The sequence below is a fragment of the Plectropomus leopardus genome, chromosome 17 (assembly GCF_026936395.1).
Source record: "Plectropomus leopardus strain MGB_pleo_1.0 chromosome 17, ASM2693639v1, whole genome shotgun sequence".
In the NCBI taxonomy this organism is placed as follows: domain Eukaryota; kingdom Metazoa; phylum Chordata; class Actinopteri; order Perciformes; family Serranidae; genus Plectropomus; species Plectropomus leopardus.
The window spans coordinates 23,739,908-23,764,715 of NC_142192.1; the positions used below are offsets into that span (position 1 = coordinate 23,739,908).

General features: G+C 40.2%; 1 protein-coding gene across 2 annotated transcripts in view; it reads right to left on the reverse strand.

Moving 5' to 3' along the window:
• Nucleotides 1–24,808, reverse strand: part of osbpl10a (oxysterol binding protein-like 10a) — a 124,942-nt gene that overhangs the window by 85,436 nt on the left and 14,698 nt on the right. The window contains exons 1-3 of one of the 2 annotated variants that reach the window (XM_042506451.2): nt 23,689–24,290; nt 12,722–12,897; nt 4,561–4,640 (exon numbers count right to left, since the gene is read on the reverse strand). In XM_042506451.2, coding sequence (XP_042362385.2) covers nt 4,561–4,640; nt 12,722–12,897; nt 23,689–23,951 — 519 coding nt within the window. In that variant the 5' untranslated portion in view covers nt 23,952–24,290. Of the gene's footprint in view, nt 1–4,560; nt 4,641–12,721; nt 12,898–23,688; nt 24,291–24,808 lie in introns of those variants that run through there. The other variant, XM_088090543.1, reaches the window with a different exon arrangement.

Sequence of the window (24,808 nt, forward strand, 5' to 3'; positions counted from 1 at the left end):
GAGCTAACACAACCCTGTTAGAGAGTCAGAAGCTTTTCCCCCTTTTACTGTTTGACAGTTCGTTTTGACCATGAAACCAACCATGAAATGTAGCAGGTTTATAAACAATCCAACCGCTACAATTCAACATGAAATTTCTTCAGTCACAGCTTTTTCCATCAACAATCTATAAATCACTACTTGGCACACTCAGTAGTCATGGACCACAATTTCTCACACATTAATTTAGTTTTGGTGGCCTGACAGAACATCATCATCTGGTGCCACATATTGGTTTTCTGTCTTTGGAGCTGGACTGTTCATTAGCGTCTCTCAGAGCGCAGAGGGCACTCACGACAAGACACATTAAAATGAAACCTAACCATTGATTGTGCTGGTCCTAAAAAATTTGCTTTCACTCGCCTCTAAAGCAGCTGCTCCTCTTATCCATCAATATGATCAGCTCCGATTGGAACGACTGATCAATTATCAACCCCGCTAATCAAACTCCAAAAACTCTTACTGAGGAAAAAAAAACAATAAAAAAACTTCTGAGCTCTGCCTGTGCTGCATTCAAAAACCTCAGAATTTATAGGGGGGACACAGCGATACCAGGATGATACAAAGGGACACCGAAAAACAGCAAACAACTGCATTTATCTTTGTCGGTAGACTTGGGTCAGTTTCTGGTATTGATATTCCAGTCCGGTATACAAGCTTAAACTGATTAAATTTATGCTAACAAGCTGAAGCAGCATTTGTCCTCAAGTCACATTCAGGCAATTTTAAAAGTAGCCTAAGTCACAGCGCTAACACAACAACAGCATTAGTATAGCAGCAAGGCCGTCTGATATAATTTCATGTTTCTAATGGAGCAACTTCAACAACACATTTAGTATGTGTAATACTGCCAAACACTGGTTTTGGCAACATGACAAAGATCGAAGTTCAGCAGAAGGGGGAGGAGGGAGAGTTTTGAGGAGATGGGAGGAGACACAGAGATATGGAGTAACTCTCTTACAGAGACAAAAACTGCAACATGACCACATTTTGGATTTGAAGCCGACGAAAGAGTTGTCCTTACTGCAGGTGTGTGAGCTGAGCTTTCACTGGACGCTGTATTACTATTTATTCCTGTCGCTGGCTTTGAAAGCACCACAGTGGGCGAGGACTGGCTGATTGATGAAGCTAAAATGAGGAATTATCTAAATGAAACCTCTATTCACTATAAAAACAAACAAAAACCTAAACATGGTGTCAGCTGGCTAGAGGGAAATCACTAGGAACCTGAGAGTTTCTGCTAAGGAAAATGACATGGCTAAAAAATAAGACACACAAACATACACAAACACAAATATACACAAACATTACCAGCTGTTTGATATATTGCTTGTGATTTCCAATTAATATCACAACATAAAACGTGATTTCTGAAACATAAAGTAACATTAAAGACGTAGGTAGATAGCAAGTAGGCTACTTACCCATCTTTAAAGTGTTAAGGTCTCCAGTCTGATCTGGAGCACACAGCTGATAGCTATGTGGTTTGTTTACATGAAGTAACAGAGGTGCATATTTAATCAGTTAAGTTTGGACAGAGAGCTCCAGTGTTATGTGATGCTGATGTTCCAGTTAGGATTCACTGCTGAATCAACTGGGACATCTGATAAAATTTGGTAAACCGGTTTCAGTCCAGTGTTTGGCGTAATATCAAATCCCTGTGTACCTGCCACACCCTCCACTACATAAAGGGATACATTAATGCAACATATCACAATGCAGAAAAAGTCCACAAATCACCAAATGAGCGTCAGAAGTCAGAAACTCAGCGTGTTTGTTCACATGTGCAGCTCCAGAAAATATGCCTTCACAGCTTTCATGTACAAAATCGATTTTAATACCAAAAGTTTGCCAAAGAAATAATAGATCTGAATAATTTCTCTCCTTTCTCGACAATGAGATGCATCCATCAGTAGATACAGAAAGCAGCACCCACACATAAACAGACTAATCCCTCAAAGTCCACGCTCAGCCCGCCTTAAAGATGCCAAAATATTAATCCATAATATTAAAAAGCCTGGTTGTGGATGAAGGTAGTTACTACTACACCTGACACAGTCATCTTTCAGAAATGAGCCACAGAGAAATGAAGTGGACAGTAAAACCAGGGACATGAATCATTCTCAAATAAAGCAGCAGGAGCGTTGCTGCCATATTTCCCTAAAGCTCCAAGATCTTCTGTCAATGGAAATGCTAAAAATATTCTCGCATTCGGTGAGCACGAGAAGTTACACACGGCACGTGTTAGCTGAGCTCTGCAAAGAGTGTCAGTCCTGGATTTTTACATTTTGTCCCCTTTTTTCCATTATTAATACATCCGTCCTCATTTTTGTTGCATCTTTTTTGTACCTTTCCTCACGTGTTGCCTATCTGTACTATATTAAGCATGATTTATTTTCAACCTTGAATTTTTGCTTGTTTCCTTTTTGAGTGGGGTGAAAGGTAATAAAGTTAACAACACAGAGACAGATTTTATTAGTTAGAATCATTTCTTGATGTCTGCAGAGACATGACATTTATTTGGATGACATTTATTAAGGTCCGCAACTATGGATTCACTCAGCCTGTTTCTGTTAATGGGGAGAGAGTGAAGGGGAGTCAGAAAATGAAAGCAGCCTCTGAATAGAAACAACTTAAAATGCATATAGTGTAGTGAGACAAAAATCACAAAGTAAGTTGACTTACTGCTGTTTTCATGTTACAATATTTAAAGTTAGAAGTTAATTTGCCAACACATCTAGTAGTAAATCCTTAGCCTAATATTAGCTTTCTGAAATTTTAAATTTATCATACACTGCCTGCTTTTATTAAGTTATTTCACTGTTGTTTGGCAAATGTTTGGCAAATGTCCACAATACGGCTACAGCATTTGTTAGAGACTACTAGAGGACAGCTGCTGCAAGACTTTATAGAAAACACAACATTTTAGCAGGCAACCATTTTTTTATTTTATTTTTTGTATCCATTACTCAGTTTGTGTGTCCTATAGGCAGTAAACTTTCTATGTAGACCACATCTATAATGCGTTATGAGGACATTCGCAGTGAATTATAATGCTTTCACAATGCTTTATGACTACACTCATAAACACACATATGCAAATGGTTTCTGTCATAAAACATTATAGATGTAACTTATAATGCCTCATAAGTGTCAAGTGTTTATGGATGCTCTTGACTAGTTTAAAACTATTGGTTGACTGATGGGGCTTATAATGCATTATGACTTCCTATACTCACCTATACACACATTGAAACTAATCTACGCTCCAATATATAGTCACATTTGGATACATTTGGCAACAGCCAAAATGCTGAACTCTCAGTCAATAAACCAATGGGTGATGTCACCATAGCTACATTCGTTATTTTATACAGTCAGTGAGTTCATACAACCAAAGAAGAAAGTCAGAGGCAATGAGTGCGACCCAAACACAGCAACATAGTACTAGCCAATAGGGCTGCAATGGTATGAGATTTTTATAGCACTATTTACCGTATCAGCAAATATAATAGTTTCACGGTATTCTGTATTACACAATTCTTTGTCTTTATCAGTTACAGTGTCTCTTAAAGGAATGAAAACAGTTTTTTTAACACTTCATTATAATTGAAACTCGAATCCATTTTCTAAAAGAAAGTATGTGCAAATAGTTCTTAAATCTGAGTGCACCATATGGGTTAAATTTAAAAGGATATTTTGCCGATTTTCAACCAGCTTTGAATCAAAACAATGTGGGGAGTATCTGATAATGAATAGTGGTAAACTTTCCTTCATTCAATCAGTGCCTAGATATGGCAAAACACTCTCTGTTTTCTCTGGTCATGTAGCATCAATTATATTTGCAGAGACATCCTAGTTTTAGGGGACTTGTCTATTTATATTGGTGGAATGAGGCACAAGTTAGACCTCGGCTTAGAGCTGGTGCTGGTAGGGGAGGTTGCATCATCAGGAGGCTTCTGCAAGACTTCACAGGAAAAAAGAGACATTTTCGCAGGTCAAGATGATGAGAATGACGGGAGGAGAAAGAAAGCCAGGAGAGGACTCTTGAGGGAATGTTAAATGAGACTCATGGGAGATGATGCCATTTGAATTGAAAAATGACATGGAAAAAAATCTGTCACCTTGAGACACATAGAAAAAGCCAGTGGACTGAAAGCATAACAGAACGAGACAGAGAGGGCTCAGACTTTCCGGGACTGTACAGAAGGTTTTCACCTGGTTGACGACCTGCTTCTGCACACTAACTGACAAACTGTTCAACTCATAAACCAGACCTGAGTTCACTGAAACGGGAAACTTGTCACATTTATAAACAGACACGGGAGAGCGAGAATCTCGAGGGAAATGTCGAGGCTTTCCACTCACTTCTCTTCCTGAAGAGCACACGCCAAGAGGTTGGACCAGAGTCATGTTTACAACTCTGTCACTGCGAGTGAGTGTGTGTGTGTGTGTGTGTGTGTGTGTGTGTGTGTGTGTGTGTGTGTGTGTGTGTGTGTGTGTGTGTTGTGCACTCTTTACCTTGGCACTGCTGTCAGAGTGGCGTCTGGCACACGCTTGGAGCTGACTGATCCAGAACTGCTGCTCCTTGGCGTCGGAGGCTACAAAGACACAACAGAACAAAAACACATTAATCAAATTACAAGCTTTAACTTCCATTACACACTCAAGAAGCTGAGAATAACCAATAAACCCGTACATGAGTTCACAGTCAGGTCAATACACAGTAATAAGAAAGCAATCTCCCTTAAAGTGTCTCCACATGTGCAGCATTCAATTTTTATTATTATGTTACTGCAACTGCCATTTCCACAGACGAACTTTTAAATTATTTTTAAAGGTTTGTGCAGAGAACTAAACATCAGCTGGAGGAACAAGATGCTGGTTATTATTTTAAAATTTGAGACTCAGTAGGAGAATTACTCAACAAACTTCACTGTTTTAATAGAAAATTGCTTTCAAAATACTGATGGGTGTAAATACAAACTTCATATCTGTCACAGCCTCCTGTAAATACGTTTTAGCTCCACTATCACGAGGTTGAAACCAGTCTGAATCAACACAGTGACCCCAAACATGGTTTACTGAGAGGAAATTCGGCGTGACAGGAGGCAGAGACACAAACCCACAGGTACATACAGCATTTAGGGCAGGTGGTGAGTGTATGAGGTTTCAACTGTGGTTTCATTTCCTTCTTTTGTGAGGCAGCCTCTTCAGTCAAAAGCTCCTTTAAGCCTACTGCAGACTGAAATTTTAGAAATCTTTAAAGTTTGCAAGCTGCACTGTGGGACATGGATCTAACAAACTTGGGTACAACATCAGGTTTAATGTATGCAGATTTTATGATGACCACGCCTACTGAAATGCACACTACAATGTAAGTCCATCGACGTCAAAACGCCAAAAGAAATCGCAGTCAGTGTGCATAATCCATCTATTCAGCTGCAGTGGTAAGAGCAAAGCATTGGCATTTATTTGTGTTGAAAAAAGTTTGAAAAGAGGTCATTTTAGCGAGCCTATTTTGCATTTATTAGCATTCACTAGCATTTAACTTTTTTTGCAGTAGCCACTTGTGGTATTGCAGTGAAAAAATCCCCTGCTACCCAGAAAGCAATTTCCCCGTACACCACCATTATAAAAGAGACATCAATTATGAATCTTTCTATTCTGATTTTTTTGAGCCATGGTGATTTTATATTTGTCAAACTTTCCCAGAGATAAGAAAAGCAGTTTAAAAATCTGTGATGTCATCACAATGTAAAGTCGATGAAGCAAGCAGGAGAAACACCACTGTACACAGTCAGTGCGCCGCATACCCTGGAAGCAAACCTGGATGCTAGGAAACGTTTTCGGTAAATGCTCCAGGCCAGCAACTCCATAGGAATGAATAGGCGCCAATTTTGGTCTGCTGTCTAGGTTGAGTCTATGCATTTAACGTTAGCGTCTACAGCGTTGCGTTGATCGGTGCATCATTTCATACTGCATTTCTATTGGTTGGTCAGCAGACGTAGGTCGTAACAGCAGTCGCAAAGTGAGATGGTCATCCAAAATTTCTGACACTGCCAGAATTTTATCCCAGACAACCATGATTGTAGAGGGGGGTCCATTTGTAAACGCCTCTCGCTTCTCCTATGCAGAATTGTTTGATATCGTTCAGTTTTATCAAAAAATGTTTTTCAGAGTACTGAGAATACGACTGGATAAATGAAGCTTGGATTACACTCAAGTTGTGTGAGAGTTTGCACTCGAATGTTGTGATACTGTTTTGCTGATGTCACACACGGACCCTGTGTACTTCACTTAATCAAGACTGTTCTCTGTTTTTGGATTCTTCTTTCATTGCAGAGGCGTGCAAGAAAAACAAAGTTTCCTTCACAAATTCACCGTAGCACGGGGTGAGTGTTTGATGTACAATTTCTTATTTTCTAGGTGAAGTTTTCCTTTAACTAGTGACAGCCTCAAACTGTGTAAAGAAACCAGTGAGGACTACCTGCTGGATGTCAGTGATCTCATTTGTAGCCAAATAATGATTCAACTGTCAACTGTCTAAGCAGCCATGTGACCCTGTTACCTCCTGAATGATGTCCAGAGGGCTGTGTATCACATCTGAACCCTTTCATTTTCTCCTCTATGCCAAATTGAACATTCAGTATGCAAGAGACAGCAGCGATTCATTTGGCCGATTTGCGAGCAGCACAGGAAGCAGCTTGATACTCTCTGCATGCTTGTGGTTTTTTCCCCCTTGGCACTGAGACAATACACTCTGTTATCTACACACAAATAGCCAGTTGAAGCTCAGACTTGCTGACTAACACAGCGAGCCGCAGCCCTTCCAGTTGAAGGAGACGCTGACTGTCGGCTTGTGTCGACCGGCTCCAGGTCAGAATGGAAAATAATATCCTTCTGATCCCATTTCACTGACTAATTATTGGAGAAGAAAGTCTTTGATAACACTGAGTTCAGGCTGTAGGTCAATCTCAGCTGGAGCACTAACAGAAGAGAGTAACAAATGATTTTAAGATGGCAGATGATTGCGCCTGCTTTCAGATTATTATGCAAATTGCTGCATCTTGTGATTATGTGCCTCTTTCTACTTTGCACTTAGCATCTTCTACTGAAACAAAAGAAAAGGCATCACTCAGACCTGCATTATTAAGTAAAAGTGTTCTTCAAATCAATAATAAAAAAAAAATTCACCCACATCATCACCTTCTCAGTAACAGAAGTGATGGTATCTAATCAGTACACCTGAGCACATTGTTGTGTGAGGGCACGCTTGATTTTGTAACACTGTGTGATCATCCGGAACAAAAATCCGGAAGACTCACCCAAAAAAATATTCTCTTTGCAAACGTTGCTGTACATAACTTGTTAAAGCTTGAGCGGGCAGTTTAATTTTGGCTTCACTTGAAAAAAGTCCCATAATAAACTTTGAGCATATTGTAATTCAAGTGGTCTGAGATAAAACTAAACTCCTGCACCTCCTTTTGCTCCTGTTTTCAGTCTTTTAAAACTCTACCCCTGATGGTAGACTTAGGCCAATCATAGGTCATTTCAGTGAGAGGGCGTACCTATTGGCTGTTACACACATGCAGATGCGCGTGCATGTCCCTTTGATGAACGTCCTATTCAATGGCGGAAAATCCTGCAGAGAAAGTTGCTATTTCAGTATTGGCAGCAAGTGCCTGTACTGCAATGCAACCAAAACCAGAAGACAGACTAATTGGAAAGATATCCAACCTGCAGGATGCTACAACTGATAATCAATCAAGGATAATATAATAAAGGGATTATTTTTGGTTTATTGGTTCTTTGTTTATGTTAGAATTTACTTCAAACACTTATTTAACTAACTGAGTACTACTGCAACATTATTCATCACATCTCTATGACTGAAACTACAGGCCTTATGTGATTGGGTTAAAGCCTTAAAAAATCCCAAATACATGTATTTCCTCTCACTTGTAGTGCTAATGATCTATCTAGATTGTTTTGGTGTTAAAAAACCCTAGTAATGTGTCAATCCAGAAATCGTGACCCAGTTACTCAAAATAACGTGTCTGTGTCCCGCTGCTGGACACACGGACCATTTATTATTCAGCATTTTATCATATTGTTATTTTTGAGATCATGCAGTAAATTCTCAGTGGTTGCATGTGTAATGTACAACTGAGTGTAACACCATTAAAGCTTTTGAAAAGAAACTTTGTATGATGGGATTTTCATTTTGGGTAGAAGATTTCATAATGTGTTGTACGACCTAGTTCTTTTGAAGCACACTGAACCCTTTAATCCACTCTTCTTTAAACTGTTTGTCAGACATTCGGTATCAAAGTATTTCAGTATTTTTCTCCTGATTTTGATCTAAAGAAAAGCTTTAAACGTGGAAATGGATGCAGCACTCTCCTTTTCTGTGAGTGGATAACGAGGACAGAAGCTTTATTAGATTTATAAGAAATTTAACGGAAAAGAAACTTTTTTAAATCTTCACTTCAATGTTGAGTGTTTCTTTGACATGCTGATGGAAGGTATTTCAACATATGGGGAATTCAATTTGCACTTGTCAATCAGTCACACCCCCGACATCTGCCGCATGCAAGAGAACTATAAAAGGCCTCTCTTTTAGTAAAGACGCAACTTTGAGAAAATGAGACGTTCACAAGAAACTCCTGACAAGTGCAGCGTTGGAGAGGCGCTCTCCCACTGGGAGTGGCTGCTCCGCTCTCCGAGGAGAACACGGTATTCACACAGAAACACCTGTGCCGAGCTGTCTGTCTGCACAAAGTAACAACCTTCCCCACTCGCTCCTCATTGTCATCATCTGCAGAAATCACTCGCTCTAAAGGGGCCACTTACCCCAAGAGTGAGCAAGCGCCTAAATCAGATTTTTTTCTCTGTGATGTGCACAAGCCTCGCTGTGATTAAAGATAATTAGTTGCCTGTATTGAGCCAAGCAGTGCGGCTATGCTAATATGCACCTGTTTGCACGCTGACGTGAGAGATGTAAACGCCGCTCAGCCAAGAGCAGGACCTGCTGTTCTCATTGTGGGAGAATACTGTGATACTGATGAAAATTTCAAAGCTGGTTTTGTGTTACGAGAGGTGCAGACTTGGAGGTGACACGCTGACAGCTGCATTCATGTGATGAATGTGCGAGGTTTTGTGCTGAAAACCGAAGGGACTAACAACGACATGAGAAACTGGTCCATCTGCACATTAAAAATGAGTAACAATAGATGCTCGTGCTGGTCTGTGAGTCCTATTTAAATGTCAATATTCATCCATCCATCCTGAATAATATCCGAACACTTAAGAGAGAGAGAAAAACCCCTCTTAGTCAATCATCTCACCACCATCATCAGACTAATTACAGCCATTTTAATTACAGTATAGCGAAAGATGTTATTGGTTATGATAATGGTAAGTCTGGAGATTAATGCTCAGGCCGCCGGTTAGATCTGATTAAAGTGCTGGGAGATATTATGAGCGGGGCATTTTCAAAGTATATTTCAAGGAAATGGACAGGCTGATGGTGACTGGTGAGGTTAGTAGAGTGGGACAGCAATTACAGCCACCAGCCTTTCCACATCAAAACGACACCCCGTAATTATTCACACTATATTATATGCGAAGAGACAATTTGTTGTAATTTCAGGTTTAACTTCGGGTTTAATTGGTTTTTAATGGCTATTATTCACTTGTGATTGAGAGAGCTGCATCTCACGTTTGTTGTGCTGAACAGTTCATTTTAATCTTTTATGCATTTCAAGAAAGGGAGACTTGAATGTCATTTTAAAGCAGAGTAAGTGTTCTTACACTCTACTGGTATTTCACCCCATTAAAGGCAGAGCACAGAAACACTACGAGGAAGGCAAAGTCGACAGATATCTCTATATGTATGCACAATCTGTAAGCAAAACGGATACCATTTTGGTATCGAGACGGTTCTAGTATGCTAATTTTAAAAAATAATTAAATACAGTACACACATGTGTACAGTAAATTTCATCAGGATATCAAAATAAATTCCCACAAATTATTTCCATTGCAGTCCTGAGGTCTGGGCTAGGAGGCAGGCAGAATTGGGTAATGGCAAGTATATGCTACCAATCATAAACGAACCAGAAAATGCAGTGAAGTTGGAGACAAAATCTGACATTTACAATATTTTGATCAATTTGTAGCTTTTCCAAGCTTGATTGAGGTAGTTGGACAGTAATAGGACAGTTCAGCCTTTTAGAGGCCCTTGCCTCAAGTGTAGCTATAGATTCTGCGTATCCAGTATCTTCTTACACCAGCTGGCGACAAGGAAATCTTTATTTAAGAATAAAGGTATCAACCAGAGAATAAAGTCGGCCTTTAAAGCTTTGGACACAGACCATCGATGAAATGATATGCAGCTTAAAAAAGCTGTTAAACGACTCCAGACTGAACCTTGAAGCTACTCTTTGTCCACCCTCGAGGTGAGCTCTCAGGGACTCCCATGGTAACCAATACCAGATCTGAAGCGTACGGGCTAATCTTAATCACCGACTGTTGAGGAGGCACACGAGAGCCTCTTTGTACCCTGCTGTTTGAGCAAATTGAGGCTTTTGAGTACAAATGCTGATATTCAACTGTGGTTATTTTCAGAGCAAGAATATTGGGAAAAAAAGGGTCATACTAGGCCTTGTGTGTGTTTAGCTGAGCTGTATCAAAAAACTGCTTTTCTCGCTTAATGACTTTCTTGATAGTTCTCAACTCTCACTGAGGCGTCGGGAATGGAAATACCTCTGCCTGCGAGATACTCTGCCCAACTTTTTCTCCTCTGTTGGATCATTGTTTCCTCTTAGCTCAATACACATGGATCACTGAGTTATTCAGGGAATATAGGCCAAGTTATTCTGATATCCTCCCCCTCGAGAGTGTGAGGGGACATTCCAGCGGCTCAAGTGGAGCAACAATAAAAAGGAGTTTCTCTCGCCTGAGTGGATACAGGTCACTGAAAGCAAAAGGCCCTCAGCACAGTGACCGGCTGCAGGCTCTGTGTCTGCTAACAATAAGTCTTAAAGTGATATTTCACTTTGGTGTAGATTTAATGCTTCGGCCAAGCACTTCTTCTTTCAACTCAGTATACAATGTTTTTCACAAAACTGCACATATATGTGGGAGGCGTTTCCATTGTACGCAAGTGTAATGACCGGAATAAAGTAAGTATTTAAACATTTTGTCAAAAAAAAAAAAAAAAATGCCCATCACAGCCCACAACCCAAAGTTTTTCAGTGCAACTTGCAAAACTTCCCTAGAGCTTTAAAGGTACACTATGCAGGATTCGCCATTTTTTTCCATAAAAGGTACAAACACTGAATGGGGGTGCAGAGTTATTCCACCTTTGAGCCGGCAGTGGAAGTAGTGGCAGAGCCGTATTAATGTTGACAAGTGTGATGTTTTGACGACATGTTATGTGTGCAATCCACTATCAGGAGATGTAACACGCAGCGAGCAGAAGTTTGAAGCTGATTCAGAGAAGAAGAACAGCAATTGAAAATGTCTGTAAGTTGTGGAGAAATTAACGTCGAAGGAGCTCCTTACATTTCGAGCAGAAGACGAGATCAACCTCCATATAAGAGAGACAGGATATTATTGTTTTTGCCATGTTATGCCATTTTTATTGTTTAGAAAATCGCCAATCTAGAGACCACTTCCTTCCAGTATCCATGTTATCTAAGTGTGCTGTTCAGACAGGACGTGCTGATAGTTTCGGCGTTTGGGCTACTTCTTTCATGAGCGAATTTGTCAAGAATACACACACGATTATCTATTATGAACAATATAAAGGCTATTATAGATATCGTCATTGTCAGGCACAAACCTCCACATTTCACTATTTTCTTTTTTTTTTTAATAAATTAATTCCATTGGTTCCCCTCTTTGTCTGTCAGTGGGTTTTACCATTTCTAAACCAATGAAATGTATTTAAAAAGCTTGTGACTAAACCTATCTCCACTGGATCCTTTTAAAAACTGTTTTTCTAATTCCTGACAAATAGCAATTTTGGAGAGAGAAAGTTTGCGCCAGACAGCAGCGACGATAAAAATGATCTGATTATGATAAATGACAAAATGTGCATCTCATGCTTCCAAATATTTGTCTGATGTGAGAGACCAGCAGACACGCAAACACGCAAACGGAGACAGAGTTCTCCGAATCATTAGAAAAGAGCAGAGGGCGCTTCTGTGTCCAGAGTGAATATGGAGTTTCACATCATGCCTCTTGTCCTTCCACAACTAAAATCTAAAAACTCAGCCAGCAAAAAGCAGTCTTCATCACGAAAGAATAATGAGATCTCTGTGTAATACAAGCTAATGAGAGCAGTGAAAGGAAATTAAAATAGTGAAGTTGCAGGCAGTTAAAAACCAAAACAACGAGCTAAAGGACACTACATGTGGTTATCTGACCCCTCAATCAACTTAAAAAAATGAATTAGAACATCTTTAAGAGTGAAGCTGTAATTCTATCAATTGCTTTCCATAACCAGCTCTCCAGTACATTTACAAATACTGGACGGGAAAAGTTTATTCATAACATGCACACAGTATGTACACACTGCACTCCATGTGACCCCGATGTAAAACACACTCACTCCGCTCAGTGTTTGTACTTTGCCATATTCGGGCAGCGTGAGGCCAGCATGAGGTCATACCTCTGAGTTTGTACAGCTCCCCATTGACAGAGTTTACAACGAACATATGCGGAGCCTCGTCGCTCGGGGTCACCGAGGCACCGATCAGGGGCAGGGACCCGCGGGGCTTCTGGCTCTTCCCCTGCTCGTTGACAAAGTACTGCAGCTGTCCCAACTCTGGATCCAACACAAAGTACCTGCAAGGGAAGGAAAACAAAGACAGGGAGTTAAGAAAGTAATGGAGCAGAGAGAAAAAGGAATAGAAGAAGCAGTGTTATCATCATTTTGTTTTATGCTCTCATTATCGCAGCTTGTTTACTGGTTGAACTCTTTTTTTTTTTTTTATTCCTGCTGCACAAACTTCTTCAGAGTGTGTGCAAGAAGTGAGAAGGGCTATGAATGAGGGTCAGATGAGGTAAAAGAGAGACGCTGTAAAAACACACAGCAACCTTAAATTTCTCACCTCCCATGCAACAACGCCTGCAGGATATTATTTACCACAGCTCTCTTCACGCAAGATTCGTTAAAAATACCCCTCCGTGCACATTAAGGCCTGCTTTCACCAGTCGGCAGCTCAGTTCCAAATTACTCAAGGTAGCGATTAGCGCGGTCATCTCGAGCAGAAGCCACAGCTCGAGGCGTGGAAATTAAACCCCATATTTTTCCCCCTTTGTGATTAATGAATCACATTCAATCACAGCATAATTGAATCTCTGCTTCGCTCATCCACAGCTGGGAGATTCAAAGCCAGACAGACACATAAGAGACGTGGACACGTTTCATTTCCTGTGGCCGGAGAGGACTGTGTGTGACATTCAGAGAACCGGCCTGTCTGCTCCGCTCTGTTTCTGGTTCTGCGGTTCAACACAAGCCAGAGCAGCACTGGGTGGCTTTGGCTGACCTTTCCATGTTTGTGTGCAGCGTCCTGAGGTATCAGCAGTTGTCTTTGTGCTGTCTCTTGCTCCGCGTATCGCCCTCTTCTCCCTGAGATTTTCCATGTTCACAATCAATGTTCTCTTTCCATCCGTGATTACAGGAGCTGCAGTATTGATCAGGCTTTTACCAAGATCACAGCTCACGGCACTGGCACAGCTGTTGCTTTTTCGTCCTGAAGTCACAACAGGGCTGTGTGTGATGATTGAAGTCATCACCTGCCCACTCCAGAGTCCCACAGGTGTTGATTTTTGATAGGTGTCTCACAGATTTTAGATAAAGTTCACTTCAGTCTTTCGTGCTGTGGCTGCACACATACCACTTCCACTTCCTTTCAACTGCAATAATACATCAACAGACTTATTTGCACATGGTCAAAGTCAAACATATATACATCTATTTTCAATTTACCTGCCAAATATTATCTTTAGTCCCTGAAAAAAATATAAGATAATTGTGACAAATGTGGATCACACTTTCCTAAATCCAAAAGTCTTCAAATTGTTTGTTTTGTTTGACAATCAGTCTGATTTTATAACTTTATACTGGTTATAATATCAAACAAATAAAAGCCGGAAATGTGCCCAAATGAAACTGAGTAATTTCTTAATTGTATTCTCTCAAAAAAAATAAAAGTGTCCAAATCCCCAAATTAAGAAAAACCTAATACCTACCCAACGAACAAATACTAAAATAGTTGAATATTCAGTCCTTATACCAAACACAAACTAAGACAGTGGACATGGTCAACTTCATATGTGCCAAACATCAGCACGTTAGCTATGTCATGTACAGCGCCAAAAAGCTCCTAACATCACTGCAGACTGTTTGTCTTGTTCTCCATTTATCATTTAGTCATCAAATAAAACTGTCAGACAACTGAAAAGTGTCTTTCTCAAGTTCCCAGAGCCCAGGGTGACATCTTGAAATTGCTTGTTTTGTTCAACCTACATTGCAGAGCACAAATATATTAAATCTGCAGTTATATAAAACGGAGAAAAGCAGCAAATTTGTACATTTAAGATGCTTAAGCCAGTGAATGTTTGCTTGATTAAAGACCAGATTATTTACTAAATGATAATTCAGCTAATTGTTTCAACAAAAAATATCAAACAATTGTTATTTGTGATTAAAAACCACATCATGAATGGCTTCAGTCTCCAATTATGCAAACGATGAAAGGATAAAACTCTGAAACTGCATCCTTCGCATCAGGCATTTTCCCATGAACCCTCCAGAGTTCTCCTGAGAGGATGCAGTGAATACTGCTCTCTGAAAATTGATCCCCTCCTGCGGCCTTGCCCCCCTTACATCAGGAAAGCTGGTGATTTATGTCGACCACAGCCAACCGGGGAGTGATCTGCCTGCATCAGTTTTTATCCTGCCGTCTCTTTCACTCACACACACACACACACACGGTTACTGTATATGAAGTCTTATCCCTGTTCAGTCAGCAGAGTGGAGGCTTTTACTGGTGACCCCTCGAGGCGTGTCATGCCTTTGCAGCTAAACCACAATGCAGACCTTTAACATGATGGATGGAGCTGGATAACAAACCCTGGGCTTTACATTCAGCCTCTCGTGTCACAGCGGTGTTGATAATGTCCAACCCGCTGTAAGCTTTTCACCTTTGGAAGCACGATGCTGCAGCAAACTGGGCCAAATGAAAGATAATGATCGAACAACACCGACAGAACATTTGCAGCAGCGTTACTGCACTTGTTACACAACGTATTATGATTTCAAAATCTTGGCTAGAGAAAGGTGCTTTTTCCTGCATGGAGAAACCTAAATTTAATGTCAGTTGCTTTCCTGACTTTTCATCAAAAACCACTAGGTATGAAATAATATCACTCAAATAATCATGAATAGACATCTGTAAAAACAAAAAACTTTCCAATACTGATATTTTTTCTCTTTTTTTGCTGATGTCATTCAAATAAATCGCCACAGTAACAATAACATCATTGTTAAAAGAGCTTAGTCAAGCACATCTATCCCCATCAACAGAAACACTGCCGTTTCCTAATACAGGAAACAGCCTGTCAGCAGAATTTGCATCTCCTCTCTGCTCTTTAGGCAGTTAATTCTTAAAAACGCTCAAAGGGAGCATCTGACCGGGAGGAAGGCAGTAAATCACCCGCATTATTGGCAGGAAATGTGAGTTATACTTGTTCAGTAATGAAATGTGTAGTGTTGTAGTGTCAGAGGGCTCATGTAAAGCCAATATTATCACATACTGTCATGGGAGTATATTAAAGCTGCAGCAAATGATTTTGGTGGCAGAAATGCTCCAAAACAAAGAAGATGCTCAACTTTTCACCAGCTGCTCATTTAACATGCGGCTGTCAACATTTCTTTAACACTTTCAACATGACACAAGAGTGAATTAAATATTGCCAGACTGATCAGATCACTGGGTTCACTGTACACTTGAATTCACAACGGTCATCAAGGAGTAATTTAACACCCCCTTAAAATTATTTTGCTGACCATACAGTGGTTTCACTTCTAACCGCGATATACAGGTATAAGTTTAAGGAATATTAACACACAAAACATCTGTCTAAATGACAAAAAGGCATCACTTTAACAGACAAATTAGGACAGCGATTCCTAGGGGGCCTGACGAGAGAGAGTCAACCGGAAAATTAAGGTAAAAACTAGCCGAGTGAAATTTCTTGGTGCAGAGATTTTATTCTATATTACCACAAAAATATCACTAAAGTTGAGCCTGAAAGTTAATTTCAGCGACACATGTTGGTCTTTAGTTTAATTTGACTACTCTTCAGTTTACCACACCACGCACCAACTGGGTCTGGTGAGAGATGGAGGTGCTGCTCATTTGGCGACCACTGCTAGCAACACTGTCTCTATCCAACAATATGGTTGGATTCCCTCTCATCTTCGCCCAGGAGGACCAAAGGATAACTCTGTAGGCCGCTTAACTTTGAACCAAAACCCCCTTTAAGTTATCACTGTAAGCTTTGTTAGCACAGCTAGTAGTTTCAGCACAGCTAGCATTGCTAACATAGATAACAACGCTAAAGGGGTTTTGCAGCTCCAAAATGAAGCTGCTTACTCGCCCAGGTGACCTGGGGATGGGCACAATGTTTCCACAGCAACGCCATCCAGGACGGTCTCACCATCAGTAATCCCCTGCCAGCTAACTCCCATCGTCGAGTTTATGTTTCCCAGAATAGTTCAGTTAGCGGTAAATGGATGTCCAGCCATTGAAAGCAAAAATTAACCAAAAGTGACATCCCTGAATCCAGCCCTTGCAAACAGCAGTTGAAAAAGCCCAAGTAAGGCCCACTTACTCCTGTGCTATGGAGCTTTCAACCCTTTCACATGGTCTTCATAAGCAAACTGAGTTGGCTCAGATGTCAACGTGTCTGCCATGTTAAAAGTTCAATGTTTAAACATTTACGTTTCCATGGCAACTGAGCAAACGCCACATGATGATGAGAATAGTGTTGTGCAATTGAAAGCTCAGAACAAATGAGTAAGACGACCTTGAGTTGAGATGATTTTGTCAACTCCTGAAAAGAAACAATTATTTTGCACCATCCAACCACCATACAAAAAATTTTGAACCACCTCAAATAAAATTTAAAAAAATCTAAATTAGGGCCGCAAAAGAAAACCAAGTTTTTCTTCCTCTCCTCTGCCACAGAAACACCCACCAGAGCCGCATTACCCCGACTCACAGCTTTGATCAAAGAAACACACCAGCGCTCCTTTTCCAGTGAGCACATCTGCAAAGAAATGATTCATCCCTCTCGATGTACTCCCCGCCCTGCTGACCGCTTAGGAGGACATAAATTTAGAATCTACACATGTAGCAATCCTCTTAGATCCAAAATGGTACAGCGAGATATCAGGAAACGGAGACTGAGAGAGCTCTGAATGTTTAGCACTCTGTGATCTGCATGCAAATGTTGGAATACCTACATATGATGCACAAACACTCATCACGCTGAGGAGATGAAAACCTGATTATAAAGCAACCACAGAGCAATATCTCCTGCGTTATCACACACTAAGCATGAGCACTTGATCCTAATCAAACACACACACGTACACACACGCTTTAGGTCCTGCAGAGTACACTGATCTATGTTACGGTCACAAAAGCGCCAATGTGTGAATGTTATCTGACACGCGACCATCTTTGTATTTATAAAAGACCCAAGGCTCGACAGAGATATTATGCAATCAGCATACAACTTAAACATGTGTCAAGTGTGTGTATATAAAATGTGAGTGAAAGTGTGTGTTTGCCTAAAATCCTTTAAAAATGTTCTAAGTTCGTAATAATAAGCATTATTTGTTTATTTCCCTGGTTATCTCTGCCACGCAGGGTTCCTACAACTCAAATGAGGAAGGATTTAAGACTTTTTAAGACTTCTTTTAAGACAAACTTCACGACAACCAAAATTAAAGAAAAGTTAAAAAATAAAACGTCAGTCAGCTGCACCACCTTTTGGCTGTAACGATGTTTTATAACATCTGTTGCACAACGTTATACCACACCACGAGCATTTCAGAGTGAGAGTTTTTGGCTTTACTATTCTGTAGACGTGCAGATTTTGTGGATTTAGTCATTGATTCTTTGATATTAGTAGCGCAAGTTAGTATGCAGTAGAAAGTGCATATTTTTCTTAGCTTCTAGGAGCTTGTGAAATGCGTCTGCCAGAATTACAAAGACTGTGGCTGTGATAAGTCCAGGGGACCGCCTGGACAAGATCTGCTCTACTCTACTGAGTGCCCTTTTCTAGTTATTTATTGCTTTTATCTACATTGCAATTTAATTCATTCTTATAGACTATTTAGCTTAATTTTTAAAAATCTTTTTTTTTTTTTTTTTTAAACTGAAATAAAAATAAAGTTGGATGAATTCTAAAAAAAATTACTTCTTGGTCCACCACTGCATCACTTTTTTAAAAAAAAAAAATAGTATTGCCTACTGTCACACAAAGCTTTGAGAGATGATTTACTCATGTTGCACAGAATATAATCGACACTTCACACTACACGTCAAGCTGCAGTTAACTTGTTGAGCACAATGATCACCGTAAAAACCTTTGAACTATGAACGACAATCTATAAAAGGCAACAAAAGCAACAAACATGGAACGCACCATGTTAATGGGGGTCCTCACAAGTACATTATGTATGTGAGTTAAACAAAAAATGGCAACCTGGCACATTGTCTCCGACATGCAGGCGCGCGCACACACGCACACACACACACACACACACACACACACACACACACACACACCCTACACAACATAACAGCACTTCACACTGACACATGGCCACCCACACAGTGGCAGAATTAGCTCCACTCAGGTCTGCTGCCCACCACGACACCACCTGCCAAACACACACAATGTGTTTCTCCGCCTGATAAATACTGGAACGTGACGGACGACTGTAATTACTCCAACACAACCCGTCTCCAGCAGTACACTGCCTCTCCTCCTTCACATGTTGCTATAGATAAATGCAGAAGGCACTTAGAGATATTAACTCAACAGCCCAACCTGAGAATCCATCGTCTCCTCTTCCTCTAATGGATTAAGAAAAAAACTCCTAAAACAAGTTAAAACCAGCTGCAAAAAGCTTCTTTTCAAAAAAAAACTTCTTCACATTTCTGTACACCTCCAGGAAAAAGCTCATACATTTGTTAAAGTATCTTATGTGTTAGAAAAAGCACTCATGAGCACAGGGACGAATGGAAAACAGTGTTTTTTCACAATCTACAAACAAATGTAAAATGTAAAAGTTGAAGGATATAGAACCTGCTTTCAATACTTAACAGACTAACTTAATTATCTGGTTTGTTTACATCTACTTTTTCAAATGATTTTTTTTTTTTGCTTTTATAATTTTTTTCAGTGGGAAGAGAAAGGAAATGACATACAGCAAAGGTAATAATCGAACCTGCGGCCACTGTGGCGAGGACACAGCCTTTGTACATGGGGAGGCTGCTACACCAGGTGAGCTCGTGGGCGGCACTCTTTTTTAAAGAGCCCATATTTGTTTTTATTAAGTTGAGAAACACAAAGTGCTTATTTTGCATTTGGAACTAAATTCTTTCAAAAACTACAACTACTTCAAAAACACACTCTATGCCCAACGCTACATTATACATTATGCGCTGATAAGAGGTTGTGTGGAAAATTTTGAATATTTACACAATTGAAATTTTTGATTGTGCCTTTCGTTCTTACAGATTATTGTAAACCTAAAGGAGACATCCGTATCTAAAACTTACTTTTATGACTCTGGAGTAAAACTGTGCTTTACTTCTAGTCTCAAAGACAACGGAAAGTTCAAATAGTCTTGCAGAAAAATGACTACTGACCCAAAGCAGTTCCATTTACAGTATATTACCAGCTGTTGTGCAAATTACAGTTTTGGAAACAACATTACTGACAACGAGATGCAATCTCCTGTATATCTGAAATATACACTCATGGCCGTCATGCAACATTTTCCTCCAAATGGACTTTTTTTTCCACAAGAAAATGACTTTTTTCTGCTTTTCTGGACATGTCAGTGACATAACAGCCTCATACAACACAACTCCAGGAATCACCTCAGCGCACTTACAAAGGGATAACTCATTTTAATCTCAGGTACCAAATATACATCAGGCTTTGACTGATCACATCCTATCTAGGTGCTGCGTTTGAAACAACCCGAATGAAGAAAAATACGAGCAGTTATTTGTTAACCTTTTGGATTCCTTCAAAAGGAAGCTAAATTTTCCAGATGTTTTAGTCAGCACTCGCTCTCTGCGTCTACACACTCGAATCTCTCTGTGAAAGGTACACCTTCACCTTCAGGCACTTCAAATTTGAAACGGCACAGGTGCCATCACCCCAAAGAACAAACCAATCCTTTCATGTTCTTCCTGATAACAACTCAGCTTACATCCTGCTCATACTGCGATGTTTGTGTGCATATGTGCGCATGCATTCAAGTGTTTGTAGGTGACAGAGAACAAATCCCACATGAACGCCAAACACAATTTAGATTTCTTTTGATTGATATCGCCTCTCTGAGATGAACATGTATGTGTGATGAAGCCTATATGCAGGTATTATTCCTGTGGGTGCACATCAGGATGCAATTCAATGCATCATCTGCCCGTCAGTATAATGGGAGAGCAGGGAGCAGCCATTCCTTCTCTCCACCTCCGCCTTCCTACCTCACCCCTCTTTCACATATAAACTGGCTTCCAGCCCAGATCACAGTCTAAGCTTCCCTCTTCCCTGCAGCACCGCTACAGCGACAATGAGACAGTTATTTTTGTGTGCATATTGTTAAAATAGAACTAATTTCACTCCCAAATCACACTACAGCTGCAGAACAGAAATCCTGCATAATTCATTTGCAGAAGTTGAGCAGCTTGCAGAAAATTCACAAGAAAAGTCTTTCTATTCCCCTAAAAGAAACTCAAACCACATCCAGATGTTTCGTGCAGCTCACAACAACAAGTGATCATATTTTCAAATTAAACACTTACTCACAGCTTCTCCTAGGAACTTTCTCAGTGTGTGAGTCGAGTGAATCGGACAGGCCAGGGAGTGAACCCATAAATGCTGCATGAAGTACAGAGTCACACAATAATGCACCGCTGTGATCTCCACAGTTGTTGCTAAGATATTCTGCACTTCATTATGAGAGCGGCTGCAGTGCTTCATTAGCAGCAGAATATCAGAAAACCACAGGACCCGAGCACAATGTCTGTTTAAAGCAATAAGATAAAGCAACAAGGTAATATGAGTAACATCTATCAGGCATTAGTGCCCATACAGTGAACACAGCATTTTGTAAATGTTTCGAGCCACCTAAACAATCCAATACAACAGCCCTACAATAAAGCCCATCTTTAAGAATATTATAACCAGAGCATCAAATATGAGTCGATTAGCTGATTAACAGAAAACCTATTTTGGTAAGTAATCATTTTAATTATTTTTGTGCAAAAATACTCTCAACTTTCAGCTGTTACTTAGTAGATGTCTACAAACTGTTTGATTGTCCTGCCTCTGTGAGGTGAATGGAAAAAATGCAAAGTGACCTTTCTTAATTAACAAATATTGTGTGGCAGACCGCATATAGTTGACATAGTAGATGTCAAGTGTGTCTTGTGTTGGACATCTGCCGCTGTTTGCTGATATTTTATTGACCAATCAATCAAACAATCAATCAAGAAAAGCAATAATTTAATGAAAATATTCACAAACAGCAGCGGTTACTGTGATGTATAATACTGAGACAGGTGTCTGTTTTGACCAATCCTATCACCGTACATGAGGTGACTTGGCATTAGAAAAGGCACAGCTGTAGGGCAGCATCCAACAATTCCCATTAGTGATCTGCTGAATATACTCTAGAGTTACTGCTTCATCATCATTCCCCAAATCTCCAGGCAGAGCTCTCCATATTTGTCATTTTGTCTGAGCAACAGTTCAAAAGCCAAAGATTTTTGGTTTGTTGTAGATGACTGAGAAAAGCAGGAAACATTGACATTTCAGGCGTGAAAAACAGGTTTTTGTCAGTACTAAGGTTACTCAAACAACTGACCAATAACCAAAACAGATGCTGTTTTAGCTCTAAATAAACGACACTAAACCTCACCAGAAAATACTGTATTGTTGGATCATTACACTTCTAACACAATGTCAATCAGGACTCTTGCGTTAGATAAATTGGTATACCTGTAGTTATCAGTGTCTGTTAGCTGTAAACACTGTAAAATCTCACAAGTTTATTTTACTTTTGAAGTCTAGAAAACCGATTGCCTTGAAAAGTAAACACAACTATTCTTAAGTTACTTTTCCTTAGTATGTCCTTAAAATGTTGTTGTAGTTACTTCATTTTGTGAAGTCAACTTAAAAATAACAAGTGAAATTAACAAAATCAAATAATCAAAACAAATCCACCTCAAGCCTTATGAAAAAACAACTGTGAAGCATTCAGATTAAATCTTACGCTCTGACGTTTCTTAAGATTTCAACACAGTATTTTATCACAATAATTCTCCAGCAAGTTTCAACCAGCTTACAAAATAAATAAAAAATTCCATCAAACTGGTCTGTTACGCACATGCCTGCAACTCCTCCACATGCAAAATCCTTTTTGTCATGACACTAAATAAATAAAACTGTTCACTTAAGTCCGACCAATTTGGTTTAATTAAAATTTCAAGATGCTATCACTTAGAGAGAACAAGTTCCTAGATATTTTAAAGCAAGATCAGCTTGTGATTTTACAGTGTAACAGCCAGTAAAGCAGCGGTGGAAGAAGTACCTTAGAAGCCATACTTGATTAAAAGTACAGCTATCTTACCTGAAAATGACAAGTTATAAAATATATTCCTCAAAAGTCTTAATGTATCTGATATTTACTGTACTTCAGTATCAAAAATAATGTTATCATATTAAATGTACTTAAGTATTAAAGGTAAAAGTACTAGTAAATCTTGTCGGTAAAAAAGCAAACATTTTGAATTTTGAGAGTTATGAAGTTTATCTTTCTGCAGCGTAGCTACACCAACCTAAAAATGGAGCGTACAATACTCTTGAAGAAAGGCCTTTTTTGCAACTTAAAGTATTTAGAGGACAAAATGCAGTTTTCAGTCCCTCCCATTCCTTCATTCATCCCTCCATCTGTTACTTCCTTCCTTTTATTCCCTATTTTGTAGTAAGTGACTAAAATGCTTAGAGGTAATGTAGTGGAGTAAAGTGTAACTCAAGGTAAGTGATACTCCCAACAAATACCCAAGTACTGTGACAATGTATGATTACTTTGTTGCATTACACCACTGCAGTAAAGTAGTTTATCAGCAGGTCTGCAACGCATGAGTGCAGGGTTTGATATGAACCCCCTCACCCCTCCTCCTCCCCCTCACAGTGACGTGGTGGTAAAAGTGCAACGTGGACGGGGCAAATAACAACACGAAGCCATCTGACACCTGAACACAGAGTGAATCGTGCCCACCGCCCCTCTCTCTCCATCCGTGTGCTGCTTACCTGTTCTGCCAGCCTTGGATCAGGTTGGTGTATTTGCTCAGCACTCCTTCCAGCTGCCTCCTGCGCGGCTGCTGCTGCTGCAGATTCATGCTGTTTCCCAGCGCTGCTCCCCGGCTGCCTCCTGCTCCGGCCGGGCCGCCCAGGGAGCCAGAGCCGGGGCTGTGCGACCCGCTCCTCCCGGGCTTCCTCGTCGATGAGTTCCCGCGGTCCGATGAGTTGGTTTTGTTGGTCACGGGATGCGGACTGCAGAGCGTCTTGTCCATCCTGGCGACGGGACGGCGGAGAGCAGGAGGAGGAGGAGGAGGAGGAAGAGAGGGGAGGAGGAGGGGACGGGGATGGACCAGAAGCAGCAGCAGCGGGGAAGATTTCAGCAGAGCATAAGTGGTAAACAGGACGATGTGCGTCTGCAGGACTAAAGCGGAGGCAGTGGGTATGCATTGACTGCGCTGTCCCGGTGGTTGAAGCGTCCCTCGGTGCGGGAGAAAGCGGACATATTCCCCGGTGGAGTTTGTTTGTATCCCGCTGTCTCCTCTGCAGTGCGCGGCCGTGTGGCTGTGTGGCTCTGTGGCTCTCCTCCGGCGTTTTCCTGGTAGGTAGGGGAGCAGAGCGCAGACACTCCCACTCCACTCTGGACCTGCCCCCGGATATTACAATGCAATCCTATTATACACATCATCAGACCAAAAAAAGTAACCCAAAAAAAAAAAAATGCTGCATATGCCAGCAGGGTAAGCCTCAGATGAGTCATACATAAGGCTTATACACACCAAGTCTTTCTTTAAGGAGGTACATTTTGGAAATGCTAGAAATATCAGAGTGCTGTTTACTGCATTTATATTTATATATTTCTAGTAATTAATAAACTGGTCTAAACTGCGGTATTATTAACATATTAATGAAAGTTAAAATCACATTTGTTAGGAGATCTCACACTTGATGATGGTTTATTTTATATATATTTTATTTGACGTAAAGATTTTTTTCTCCACTCTTAGTCTTGAATACAGTCTTCCTATATAGCAAATAAACATTATTAAAATAATTAAAATCAGAAATGCTATCTCAATCCTATTTTCTCAAGAGACCTCACGCTTGATTTTTACTTGATCATTACTACAAA